Source organism: Neolamprologus brichardi, chromosome 7 (genome assembly GCF_056152115.1).
Source record: "Neolamprologus brichardi isolate AB-2024 chromosome 7, ASM5615211v1, whole genome shotgun sequence".
Taxonomy (NCBI): domain Eukaryota; kingdom Metazoa; phylum Chordata; class Actinopteri; order Cichliformes; family Cichlidae; genus Neolamprologus; species Neolamprologus brichardi.
The window spans coordinates 61776613-61790951 of record NC_142110.1 but is presented as its reverse complement, the minus strand read 5'-3'; the positions used below and the strand labels follow the sequence as shown (position 1 = coordinate 61790951).

General features: G+C 38.2%; 1 protein-coding gene across 1 annotated transcript; it reads left to right on the top strand.

Annotated features, from left to right (window-relative positions):
• The first annotated feature begins 704 nt into the window (after positions 1-704).
• On the top strand, positions 705-11735 carry pnp6 (purine nucleoside phosphorylase 6). Its single transcript, XM_006797406.2, has 6 exons — positions 705-845; positions 3012-3175; positions 3265-3368; positions 6202-6377; positions 6469-6659; positions 9998-11735. The coding sequence occupies exons 1-6, from the start codon at positions 811-813 to the stop codon at positions 10228-10230; spliced, it is 903 nt and encodes a 300-aa protein (XP_006797469.1). The 5' UTR covers positions 705-810; the 3' UTR covers positions 10231-11735.
• The last annotated feature ends 2604 nt before the right edge of the window (positions 11736-14339 follow it).

Here is a 14339-nt window from a genome sequence, read left to right as displayed (position 1 = left end):
TACTAAACTATTTTTCACTTTTTCTGGAATGTTTATGGTTTATGAGTTGTTGGCATTAACCCATGACTAGACCTGTTAATTGTAAACTCGTGATTTTTTAAGATAAAATATTAAACAAATAAGCTTCTCTAGCTTTGTATTTACCTTACTTTATCCTGTGTCTGTAATTACATGCAGTACATTGCTCCCCTTTTCTTATGCCTTGTGTCACTGCTTTGTATTAGGTTTTTGTGTGTTTTCACGTTCATTCTTTTCTACAAATCCCTGAGTCAGCACTTTGAATTGTTAGTCAGAGCGAGTATTTGTACAGCATGCTTCAGACACATGCGGGGTTTCCCCCGAACTGGTGTTTAATGGAACTCGGTAATCTGAAATGCTTGTTTATATTTGTGGGGTAAAAAACAATAACAAAAAAAATCCACAACATTACTGTTTAGATTTTATCTTATTATTACTATTATTATTATTATTATTATTATTTCCTTATATTTTCCTTTCCCTTCTTCTCTGTCGCCCTCTCACTGTTTCTCCCTCTGTTCCCGGTCTTGTCTCGTCATGAGAAACGGATCAGTAAATTGCCAAGTCAGCTAGAAAATTGGATTTTGTATTCTTCAAAGTGCGACCGGCACTCTGTGTAAGCCCCGCCCCATCCCCTACGAAATGTCTTGACGTCAACGCGCAACACCCCCTCCGCACTCCGTCCACCCAGGCAGAAGAGTCTCCATCGGCGGCTTTAACTGGCGTACCATCCACGGGAAGCACCTGTGAAAATAAACACTAAACGGGACCTTATCGTCGCCATCGTCGGATATGGAAGCGGCAAACCCCTCCAGCAGTCAGTGCAGGTAGGAATGACAAGGCTGGATGTTAGTTAAAAAGAGCCTAATGATTGTCAAGGCTTCTACGCTGTCTAATTGGAATGTGGACGGGGTTGAAGGGGGTCTAAAGAATAAATCCTAAGATTTACATAAAGCATCTTGTGCGTTTTGAGAAACGTATAATGAAGGCAAAAGTGACAAGACGCTTATTTCTGAAGATTAGACCAGCCAATGAGGGTTTTCCTCTTATGAAGTGAGCTTGTCGTAATATGACAGGTGGAAGCCTTTACCTACAGCGTAAGGGAAGTATAACCTGCATTGTTAATCAAATGTCATTGCTATCTATCGTAATGATCTAGTCAGACTGGTTGCATGTTCGCCTACTTTACAGGCCTGTCTTGTGTGTCTAATTCAAAGCCTGGGGCTTAGCAACTACCGCGACTAGTCAAGCTGCCTTTTGTGTTTTCGGGACTTTGTGTTTGGAATGCCAGAAATATGTGGCAGTCAGGCTTCAGAGCCTGAATACAAATTTCCCGCAGCACCACGGACAGCTCCACACGACACCAGCCCACCAGTTCAAGGGAAGGAGAGCCCTTACAAACTCACTTCCTGCTTGCTGTTATATAATTGAACATAATCACAAAGTGAGCTCAAAGACAAACGTAACCTAGATAAACATTAAGCTCAATTGAAAGGCAGGTAGGAGAAAAATCGAAATAAAATGTACTGGCTTTACTTTTTACCCATATTACTCTATATGTTGCTAGGTGTAGGTGTAAGTCTAGGTGTAGCTGTGAAAAACTACTGAAACAGGAGTAAAGAAAGTAAGTAACATCCAGGTGTTATTAGCTCTACAAAAGCAGAAGGCTTTATAGAGGTTCTGCTTTTAAGATTCTGCTCTGTAAAATTAGAAGCTAGTGTAGAGGATGACACAGAAAACAGCTACTTTAACTTATTGCAACTAAATTTGGTTTAGCTAATGAAACATGGATTGTACTGAGTTTTTCACAGTTTTTTACAAGCTGTCATTTTGACATGACTTTAATATGCTAACACATAGTAGAAACTGTAAGGTTATTATATAATTTAAAAAACAGGACAATCTAACAGATTAACACCATCATACAAAGATGGCTAAACATCAAGTTCTTATAATTGTTATTTGGTAAGTCTAGTTGCCACTCAAAAGTAAATTCATCTTGTTTATGGGGAAAGTTTACTTCCCCTTATATAAAAGGTTACAGCAGAATTACAGGAATGAGAGCTGTCATCGTGTTCTTGCTTAATAAGAGATGGTTTTATTGCTATGCTACATATTATACACCCCTGCTGATGTCTCCATGTTTCCATTGCTTGGGTTTATAAATCACTGATAAAAACAAAAAACAAAAAAAAAAAACATGCAATGGTTAAATAACCTGACATGCTGTCATTTATTCTCCACCTTCTAATCCAGCAGACGTTCGTATAGTCATGTGTTAATCTTCCCGACTGGTGTTCTTGTACAAAGCTGAAAATTACCAACTGAAGAATTAGTTATAGAGCCACAACTGCAACTGACAGACTGGATAATGATTCAGTTACTTTCAGTTTCTTTCTCATGGATAACATTTTTGATGCATAGGCCCCTGATATATTTGGCAGCTGGCCCACTTTCTTACTTAATGGAAATTTTATGACTTTGACTGAACTCTCCATCCCAGTTGCCAAAACTTCTACTGTTGCTAAAATAATTCCATGCTAGATTTTTAGCAAAGAAACAGGTGGAATATGGGAAAGATAAGAAGAACATAAGAACATCTAATTCTAGTCAGATATAGCATATATCTTAGATGGGATTTCTAGAGTCTTTGGGCTTTCCCCTGCTTCAGTTTGATCTGAAGCAGGGTCAGGCCACAGCCTGAAGTGTCATTGTATTTTAACAACAAGGCTTGACTTGAGGCATTGAGGGAACATTAACAAGGTTATAGCTTTACTACCACATTTATAACCAGAATTACAGACTGGTTCAGGCTTTATATAATGTAGTACCTTGGGACTTTTAATGATTGCCCATAGAAGTTAAAAGAACTTTCCGTTGAAGCTGTTCTGCTGGTTCTTCTGTTTTCAACAATGTCTTACTTTTGTATTCTCAGTTAAAACTGCACGTGTTGACTTGATATTGTTTATGTTCCTTAACACTTTCATATGCAGTTATGAAGACTATAAGGAGACAGCGGACTGGCTGCTTAACCGTACAAAGCAGCATCCCAAAGTGGCCATCATCTGTGGTTCAGGCCTGGGCGGTCTAGCTGATCTGCTGGAGGAGAAGACAGTGTTCAAATATGAGGATATTCCACGTTTTCCCACCAGCACTGGTAAGCGGTTTCCTAAAACTCATTATTACTGTCTGGACAGTGTGCATATTCATGCCAGCTATGGCTAATGCTACACGTGTGCTGTGCAGTGCAGGGTCATGCAGGGCAGCTGGTGTTTGGCAAGCTGAATGGCTGTGAGTGTGTCTGTATGCAGGGGAGATTCCATTTCTACGAGGGTTACAACATACAAACGGTAAGCCGCAGTATGTAGAGATAATCTACTGCTTGTGGTACCTTTTATTACCCAGATTAGACCATCTTTTTCTTTTCTGATGTCACATTGGCTACAGCCAGCTTATATAGAGTGTATAGTTATTCCACAATAAAAATAAGTAATAAATTACCAATATTTAAATTGGCGTTGTGGGATTACAATTATAAATAGCTGCAGTTCTAAGAAAATGCTGGTTCCACAGAAACAAAAGTTAAACTATTTCAGTCTGCTGTAAATACAGAGACATGACTGTTTTTAATCATCTAAATAGCAGTGAGGCTAGTATGGCTAAAAACAGTCATGTCTCTGATATGAGTTTTATATTTGTTACAGCCCTAGCAAGTCTGTGTGTTGTGTGGGTGTGTTTTTCTCATCCAGTAGCTCAGCTTCCACCCAGCTCTCCCGAGGAGCCAGTGGACAGCTGGCTTTATTCAGCAATCAGCCACCGAGCAGCATATAAGCAAGTGAAGAGCTGGTTAGTCAGTGTGTGGACCAGTCCTGGGTGGGGAGCTTTAGTAGCGTATTCCGCTTATGTTAACAAAGCTTGGTGTTTTCTTTGAGCTACTGTGAGTAGCAGATACCTGGTGTTTACTCTTTGGGATGTAACCCATTATTTGTCCACTTCCATGCTCTGCTCTGCTGGGATTATGTTTGATCTAACTGCATTTTGAATGGCCTCCATGTGAAAATGTGCAAAGATAGACATTTATTTGTTATTGCTTTACCTCATGAGCAGCTTTGTGTCACAATTTCTATCCCAAATTACAGAAGAAATCCAGTAACGAAAGAACAAGACAAATAAAAAGCAGTCATCATTCAGAGTTTTCATTAAAAAGGTTATTATATGCATATGGGACTGAGACTCTGGCCTGGCACACAGTCTAAGTGGTGTACTCATTTCACATTCATATGGTGTAGTCGTTCCCTCAGCAGAACATTCAGGGGCTTCAAGACTGTATCAATCATGTTTCATAGAATAGTTTCATAACTCATGAATCAGCATTATTGTGCTGTGAAAAAACGAGCAACTCTGGAACAAATACAACATTTCCATTAAACAACCCAACTCGCTTCTGTGTCTTGAGACCTTGCTGATGCAAACGATGCACTGTACTGTAGAATTCAGCCAGCAGTTTAAATTCTGACATAGTCAGTCACACTGAGAAAAACATGCAGTTCAAACTGCCTTCAAAATAGATTGTTGCTCTTTAAATTGATGAGTCAAAATCAGACTTTCTTCCATAAAGCTTATATTCTATGAGAGAAAGCTGTTTAATTAACCCTCTCAGGCTCAAATTAAACTTTTTGTTGCTAATGCAGAACCAAGTCCTAAATCGACAACGCCTGCCTTGAGAGGGTTAATACTTTCTCCCAAATAGCCTAGTGACTTTTAATAAACACTTGCATAGAATAGAATAGAATAGAATAGAATAGAATAATCCTTTAATTGTCCCACAAGGGGAAATTTGGGTGTATGACATCAAGGATCAAGGATAGGTACAACTTGAGGTAACAATTTACCAAGTTTGTAGAATGATCAGCTGAAGTGCTGAGATCACAGTAAGAAAACCAACCAGTGTGTCACATTGGATTGCCCTTTGGCCCGTGGAGACTGTATCCTGGTTTGACTTTTATTACCCGCTTTCACATGCCATATCCACATAAAATTCTCCATATGACCCCCCTGAATCATAAAGACACATTTTCTTTATAGTAACAGAAGGTCAGATGCTTTATAGCCCTCTTATATCCAGTTAGAAGTATAGACAAACAATATTTTAAATGTCTCTAGATGAATCATCTGCGTATGCCACCCCCCACCTATGCCAGCTTAAGTAAAAATTTCTACTACAAATTTGCTTTTCTGGCAGAATGTACTGGACTTTGTCCTGTGTTATGGTCCTTAAGCCCTACTTGGCAACCTGTAAAAAATAAAGCCAAGATCACATTAGATGGGATGTTTTTATTAACCATGTACAGTAACTGCATGGCTCAGTGTCACTCTGATGTTTGTCCGCACATTTTAATTGTTCCAGTACTTTGCTTTATGACAGAATATCTGCCAAATTAAAGACGCGCTTATCACAACTGTTTTGCGGTTAGGCAGATCAGCTATTGTTACCATGGCAATACACTCATCTTAAACATTTAGTATAGTAAACATTACACCAGCAATAATAAGTGCCTGCAATTGATTACTTTGTCTTATACAATGAATATGTTTTTTTGGAAGAAGTATTCCACCAAACATTATATCATTCGTTTGCTTTTAGAGGTTCTGCAGTCCTGTTATTACACACGGCTCTGCTTAAATTTTGTCCATGGAACAAAGTTTGTTGTGGGCTTATAATATGCAAATCCTATATCAAGCATACCAATGTTCCAAAGTGACAGCACTGACCTTATCAAGATAGCAAGCTACTCGATAACATTTCTGCACTAACTAGCAGAGCACTTTCATAGGCAATTCAATCTCTAGGGGAATGTGAAATAAAAAAAAAACAATTTCTAAATGTGACTGCAGTGAAAAGTAGCAACAGTCATTTATGGGCCATCAGTTGCCATATAAAGGTTAGCACAGAACCACGACTGTTCCACACATGCGCAAAAACCTACAGTAATAAAAATCTTACTGACATCAGTGCATAAAGAAACTGGCACTTTTATAATGTTTGCTTCATATGATGAATTGTTTGCTTTGCTATTATTCCCAGGTTACCTGTAACTCCCTTCTGTAATTTACTGACAAACACTGAGACCATAAAAGAGTGACAGCTGCTGTCTCTGAAGCATACAATTTTTATCTTTCCAGGTGACTTACCCAGTGCGAGTCTTCTATCTGCTGGGTGTGAGCACTCTGATTGTGACAAATGCAGCAGGAGGACTCAATGACACCTACAGTGTGGGAGACATCATGCTCATTAAAGATCACATCAACATGCCCGGATTTGCAGGACAGAACCCTCTGTGTGGGCACAATGATGAGAGGTACAGAAACACTCAGGCAGGGCAGTGAAAGAAAAATCTGTATCTTATACATTACTCTTGTGTCTCATTCATGCATTAATTATCCCTGCAGGTTTGGAGTGCGGTTCCCATGCATGTCAGATGCATATGACCGTGACCTGAGAGCCCTGACCAGAAAAACAGCAAAGGAACTGGGCTATGACAGCTTCCTGCAGGAAGGGGTATACTGCATGTTGGCTGGCCCAACATATGAAACCATTGCTGAGTGCAAACTCTTGCAGAGGCTGGGGGCTGATGCTGTGGGTTAGTACAGCTCCTTCATCCTCAGTTCAGATAGTGCCCTTTAAAAAGGTACCATAAAGGGTTAAAACTTCATAACAGCACATCTACAAGAGCCACCATACAGACATTTAAAAAATATGGATACGGAGAGATGAATCACTTTGAAGATGTACTGACAGCAGTTAAATTTCTGCAGTAATATTACCCCAACAGTTGGAACTAGTGGAAGCTAACCCATATTCAAAAGATATATATATAAATCTTATAAAGTTTGTATCTGTCTTGAGTGAAAACAGATATAAGATCCCTTGAAAAATTATATAAATGAGACTTGTATGTTTTGGATACTTACTAAAACAATATATAAAAGTAATGAGAAAGTGGCCACTTTCATGAGTAAATCATATAAGCCTTATATGATTCACTATATGAAGTAGGCCACATCTTATGCAAGTTTTTACTATTTCTTTCCCATATGGGAAAAAAGCATCAGTTTTCACCTGATTCACTGGACAGTGCAAAAACAAGCTTATGTGATACTACAGAGTTTTCCTGTCTGGTTCACTTGTCCGATATTGAAGCCCAGACTTAAAAGTACACAAGATAAGATGGCTTAACTAAATTAAAGACCTAAAAATGACTTCAAAATCTATGCATGCAAAATGTTGTTTTGTATAAAGGATACTATTTTTCATTTGATCCTCCTAGTGATCTATTATGTATTATGTATGAGTCTGTATTTGTTACTTATTTATTCAGATCATTGACAGACCAACTTGGCACCTGGCTCTCCTGTTATTATTACATAACCTCCAGTTTTTACAAAGTCATACAGTATGAATGACTTTGCAATTCTTCACTCTTGAAAACGCTTCTTCTAATTCCCCTGTTTTTTTCCCCCACACTTGTTTTTGCACATTATGTGGTAGTATACAGTTACACACAATTATACTGCACAATACTTTTGTGTTTTTGAAGGTGAAGTTGGTTTAAATACAAGCTCTGTTTTCTTATTTAAATAATTCAGCTCCGTGGTTAAAATAATAATTTATACATGCAGAGTCTACAAGTCAACAGTAAATGGTTTGGATTCAGGCTATGACTGGAACAAATCAGAAAAACTATCTGAGTAGTGTTATTTGTGATTTGTTGTTATGACAATACAGAAGGAGGTTTATGTTACGTGATTGGACTTGCTTATTGTTTGCCTTCATTACAGTTTTATTCACTTGTGCTCTTTAGATCCATCCACGAATAAATTCTAATTCTAAATAATTTGGTGGAGATCAAACTGGGAGCCGTAACACTGCCTCACAGTTTACTGTGCTACTTCCTCCCAGTTTGTTCCCTCACTACAAGAGATATTACTGAACCAAGAACATAGCATAGAGCTCATATGATTCATTTCCACCTGTGCACATGGATCGAGTACCCTGACTTTCTTTAATTTACACACATAATAATGCCATTAAATTTTACTTTCAAATTCAAACTAATAACTCCTTTCCAACACTTACTGCTCCGCTTAAGGGGCACAACACAAAACACCTCATCACTAAATCAGTTTCACGTGCAGCTTTTTCAGTACCAACTTAAAAAATCAGCTATCATCAGAGATCATTTTTTCATACATAATCTACGTCTTTCAGAAACAGACTCTACGGACATCCTTGTAACCACCGGTTCACATCATATACATCACATCATACACCCTCTTACTCTTTTTTCACCGTGTAGCAATTGATGTTTTGTTTGTGTTATTATGTATCTATGGGGCACCGTTTGTAAAGTGAAACATGCTGAAATTAACGGCAACATTTTTCCACATTTAGCTCAAAACCTTACAAAAACATGTTTTTTCGAGTAATTTTTTACAACATTTAGTAAAATATTTGTAACTTTTCATCAAATGTTAAATATTAAATCTAAATGTTAAAGATTAAATCTAAATATTATATTTAAATCTAAATGTTAAATCTAAATGTTAAATGTTAAATCTAAATATTATATTTAAATCTAAATGTTAAATCTAAATGTTAAATGTTAAATCTAAATATTATATTTAAATCTAAATGTTAAATCTAAATGTTAAAAGTTAAATCTAAATGTTAAATGTTAAATCTAAATATTATATTTAAATCTAAATGTTAAATCTAAATGTTAAATGTTAAATCTAAATGTTACAGAAAACTAAATATTTAGGCTAACATGCAAATTTATTGTACGGATCAACGGAAATACCAAAATAAAAGCTTCCCGAAAACCTCCGGTGCAAAATTGTGTCTGTTCTCCCCGCCATGTGCTGCTTCACTTCTTGCCTACGAGCATGTCCAGCGATTTTGCTGGACATGTGCTGCTAAGAGTGCACTACTGCTGAACCTTTGGATGGCCCACAAAACGGATCTTCCGATGTTTTCAGCTAAATCGCCGGACGTGCTTTCTCATGGTCCGCGCCGGGTTATGGCTGAATTCCAGTGAAATGACGGTCCCGCCATAATAGACGTTCCAGCCATGTGTTCCAGCCCTAAACCTAACCTTATCCCTAACCATAACCTTATTCCTAACCTTTACTAGCAGTTAAATGACGTAAAATAGTGTTTTCCAAAGCGATTTTTAGAAAATGAACGAACATGTGTAGATTGAGTCCAAACGGTTCTCATGTGCTCTCCTTTTTCCGATGCCGTCATTTAGGAACGAATGACTATATTTAAAACTGAAAGATGACTATCACTCAACTCTGCAGTTAACTGTAGTTCACCAAAGCTTTATTGGTTTGTCTGTCCCATAACTTTATGCTTAGCCACTTTATGCTACAGGCCCAGCAACAAATGGCAGACAAGTTAATAAGGATCTTAAATACATCATATGAAAATAAAAAAAAATGACTCCAAATGAATTCTTAATAAGTAACTGTTTGCTAAAACGTTGGATATACCTATGTTTATTTATGACTTTAATAATATAGTCATATTGGCTTGTTTTGCTGCTCACAGGAGGGCCACTATCACATTTTTTTTAAAACTATCTTAGTACTACTTTTACACTTAAGTTTAAGCCTATTTGTTATGGCATGTTTGTCATGTTCTGTGAGGTGTTAGCCTTATTTGGGTTGGTAACTACACATTTATAAGAGAAAGCCAAGCCATTAATTAAGCAGGGATGATCTAATAGAAATATCTGTAAAGTTGCATTTTGTGAAATGAAGGATCCTGTGTCTTTGGAGACTGACCTATACCACAGTGCTGAAGTCAAACCACCTTTTCTTTTTAACGTGTCTCTTTCAAGGTTCAGTACTAACTGAGATGTAAAGGAATGTTTTTATGTACTCAATTAAATGTCAACCTCTACCCTCTGTCTAGGCATGAGCACTGTCCCGGAGGTGGTGGTGGCTCGTCACTGTGGCACACGTGTCCAGGAGGACGTGGCTCCTGACCGTCGCTTGCGTGTCTTGGGCCTGTCCCTCATCACCAACAAGGTTGTGACAGATTATGAGAGCAATGAAAAAGCAAATCACACAGAAGTGCTGAAGACTACTGAGCGCAGGACTCAGGCCCTCCAGAATCTCGTGAGCCGCCTCATAGCCAAGCTCTAGTAACATCATCTACAATCTGTTGGACCAATAGAACATTTTAGGCCTTACAGTCAAATTTGTGGTGACAAAATAATCATAGCTTTGAACAAAAGGTAAAAATGGTGCTTTGGGGGATAGATTATTATTTGCTATTGGGTAAAGTGGACATTTAGGAGAAGTTATAAGGTTTAAGATTTTAAGGAATTTAGCACTACCTCAGCAAGAGCTGCACGAATCAACAAATGTGATCCAGGAAACGTAAGCCTGAATCCATGCATCCATTCCAATGTTTCAACTTTCCACAGTCTCAGATATCACAGATAAATAACTGTAATAGTAATACTTTTACAACCACTGGTGTGCATTTCTGTCCTAATGTAAGTGCCCCAGGGTGGCTGGGGTTTTCCCTGTACTCCCTATTATTATCACAGTGGCAGCAAATTTCAATCTGGGTCCTTGTTGAAAATCGAACTTGAGTATCTGAGTGAATCCAAACCTTTAAGATTTGATAGTTAGTTTATGCCTTTCTTCCTCTCTCCCACTCATATTTTTGCTGCATGCATGCTGCAATTTGTCTTTAGTGAGAGCAATGCGAGCATCTACTATCTATGAATCCACCATTTATCTGTTTCAGGTGCATGTGGAAAACCCTGTTAGCTTATGGACTGGACTTATCAACTGGCATTATTTAGTGGTTTCTTCTTGTTAAGGATGCACTTTTAATAATTATTTTACCTGTAAATCAATGTGGGCATATTTATTATACACTTTAATCAAGAGTTTTATATTTCTAAGCAGGCAGACTACATATCTATCCAATGTATTTATCATATAATACTGGCCTACAAATAAATAGGCCAATCTCTGATATCATTCCTAATATTTAAAGAAGAAATCAATGAGTTTCTTAAAAGTTTGTCAAAAAATGAAAAGCACTTGGTTTTAGTAATCTCTTACTGTAGATTATCAGTTACTATATATATATATATATACATACATATATATATATTATTTTTATACCATACATATATCATACATAGAGAGAAATCTAACTAATCACACAAAAATCACACGGTATAGTCTGAAAGATATACCAGCAGTCTTGTTAAATGGTTGTGATGTATGAGGGTTTTTTCTTTAGCTGACTGCTTTATTTGCACACTGTGAGGCCTTAACACTGTAACATCAGAGAGGGCTGGAGTACCTGCAGTTTTCAATCTTTTCTGTGCTCATCTGGAACAATTTTGCCTGCCAGCTTGTCTTGACCATCTCGTTCATTAGAGCTGGAAAGGCCGGACAAATACAAGCTCAGCAGTCCAAATTTGGCAATTTGTTTTAGTCTCCTGTTTTCTGGTCTTTCTTGTGGTTGTACTGTATTGGATGAATTAACCCTTATGTGTTGTTTGTTGATCTTATTTAAAGTACTGAGGTCTCAGGTTAGAATTGTATTCACTTATATAACAATGCACTCTAGCAAAGCAATTATTTGCCACACCAGCTTTTGCTGCTATTAAATAAAAATTTAGAGATGACATCTGGGTAATTGCATTTTTTCTTTGCCATGGGTGACTGCACACATTGGTCATTGTTTGTGTGTGTCTGCGTGTGCGTGTGTAAGCAGGCTACTACAGGGGTACAGCCCAAAATCAATCAATATGGAAGTCAGTTTCAAGGAGAAAAGGACTTTCTTCCTCTTTCAACGATAATGAGGTTCAGTGAACAGTGAGATAAAGGCAAACATAGCCCCAAACAAAGCACACACCTCATCAACACATCTACACACTCTCTGTCTGCAGCGCCACACTCTTTCAATCCTTCACTTTAAACATACTTCAAACAGATGAGGTCAGAGTCAGATTGAGATAAAGCGAAAATGGCTGTTCCGTCCACCCCACCTCTCCACTCTCTTATATAATTCATCTACATACAGCGTGCAGCCGTCTGTGGAGCTGAAATATTAATACAAATGAGCCCAAGAGCCAAACAACACACCACTGAGCTTGATTGTATTTGCACATGCTCGTAAAAACGAGTCGCAACTTAACTGCACAGCAAAACACAAGACATCTTCAAAGATACGTAAGATTCAAATAGCTCTCTCTCTGCTTTGGGATGAGAGGAAGTGGAAACGGGACACAGAAAAGCATAGATGATGGGAGCGACTAAAAGAGAATAAGAGAGGAGAACGAAGTGCTTTGACTCTTCAGTACGGCTGCTGACAGGCTTCATCTGTAATGTAATGTTGATCTATCTATTGTTGCTGTGCCAACTGAGGCTGGGGCCCGTTATTGATTATTATAGGGTGAAAAGAGAAGCTGAGGAAATAGAGCGGGACAGCTCTGCTGAGTTGACACTTTTAAACACTGTCACACATTGTCACACACTCAGTCTTTGTCTCACTCACACACCCTGTGCCCTTATAGACTGTCATGTACCTGTGCTCATATCGGGGCAGCAGTGCCCCTCCTGTCCTGTTACTGAATGTGACTCTTACAAACCCGAGGAACAGCGTTAGTGAGGGAATGTCTCTGCTGACTTTCACACGCTGCCTCCAAATCGTGTCAGCTGCCAGCAGTGTGTCAGCACTGTACCAGTGTGCAGGGTGGAGCTGGAAAATTACTGCTCCAACTCTGTGGGGATGTGACAGGTCAAACTCAGCGCTGCAGCTAATGGCGTGGTTCATCTCAGTTTATCTGGATTATCTTAATTATTTGCCTGCAGCTTCAAGTTGTGTACTGGTCTTGATTGATTGCAACAAAATTCAAACAAACAGCGCAGACTGCACTGTAATGTGCAAATTGTCCCACGAGGGCAAAACCTTGCAGAGCTCTACTAATAAAGCTGTCGATCAGAGTGAGAGAGAGACTATGAGTCTGGAATATGGTTTGAAGCGTTTGTGTGAATGTAAACATGGATCCTTATTCACTGAATTTAATTTTGATAGAAAATAGGTCTACCCAGCCTGTGGACAAAAACACTACAAAAGTAGCGCAAAAATGCAAACTGAAGAACCCTGAAGACAACACCCTCTAAATTTGCATAGAATCATGTAAATACTTTTAAAAAGGTGAACCTACTAGCTATATATTCAACTACCAACACCTCTGGTATTCCCCTTTTACTACAGTGTGGGGATCATTATATTATATGAAGCTGCTAGGTACCTAAAACCAAATAATAAACAAACATATGCACTTTCCTTTGCCTACTTATGCCATAAATTAATTAAAAATGTCATTTAGTGCATTTTAAAGTTATGATTAGGACTTATGTTCATGTTGCTGGATGAAATGACTTTAGATTTTAGAGAAAGACCAGTCAGGCCAGTTAATTCCACATGCACTACGCGGACAAAAGTGTTGGGCTCCAGCACTTTATCTTTGAATTCAGGCGTTTTCTAGCCCATTGACACAACTGTATCAAAAACCAAGTGCAGTCTGCCTGCGCAAACACTTGTGAAAGAACTGAGTGTTGTAAAGAGCTCACTGAAATTCAAGTGCAGGACTGTAATACAATTATATGTAATACATTTAATCCCTCCTAGATATCCCATATAAAGCAGCGTCTCCTACTTCCAAACCTGCTCTGTTATTAACATCAGCACAAAAGCTGTGTGCTCAGTGCTTCATGACATCAGATTCTGTAGCAGAGATGAAGTATGTGATGTAATGCATTTGTCCATTTATTATAACTCTAGTCTTTTTACTACACTCGACTAATTACTTCAATCACCAGCTCCCAGTCTGAAGCTCATGGCTACAGGACAGCTTCAAGCTTCTCAGCTGACTCTTAAAACAGAGGATTAATAAGCTATAATATCATAAGCTATAATGCAGCATTTATGTGCTATGGAGACAAAACTTTCCGTTTGGAATCAGTGGAGACCAATGACTGTAGAAAACAGGGTTTTATCAATGTAAGGGTCATTTACCTTACATTATAAAGCATCGTCAGGTAACTGTTATTGTGAATTGGCACTATAACAATAGCACTGACATGAATTGAACCAAAGAAGAGCAAACAGAAGAGTGAATATGTAACAAAGTATCCAAAGGTGGCACAAAATGGAATGTTAGATGAATATTATTATTGTAATAAGTCTGCTATGTGTTTAAATACTTCAGATACTG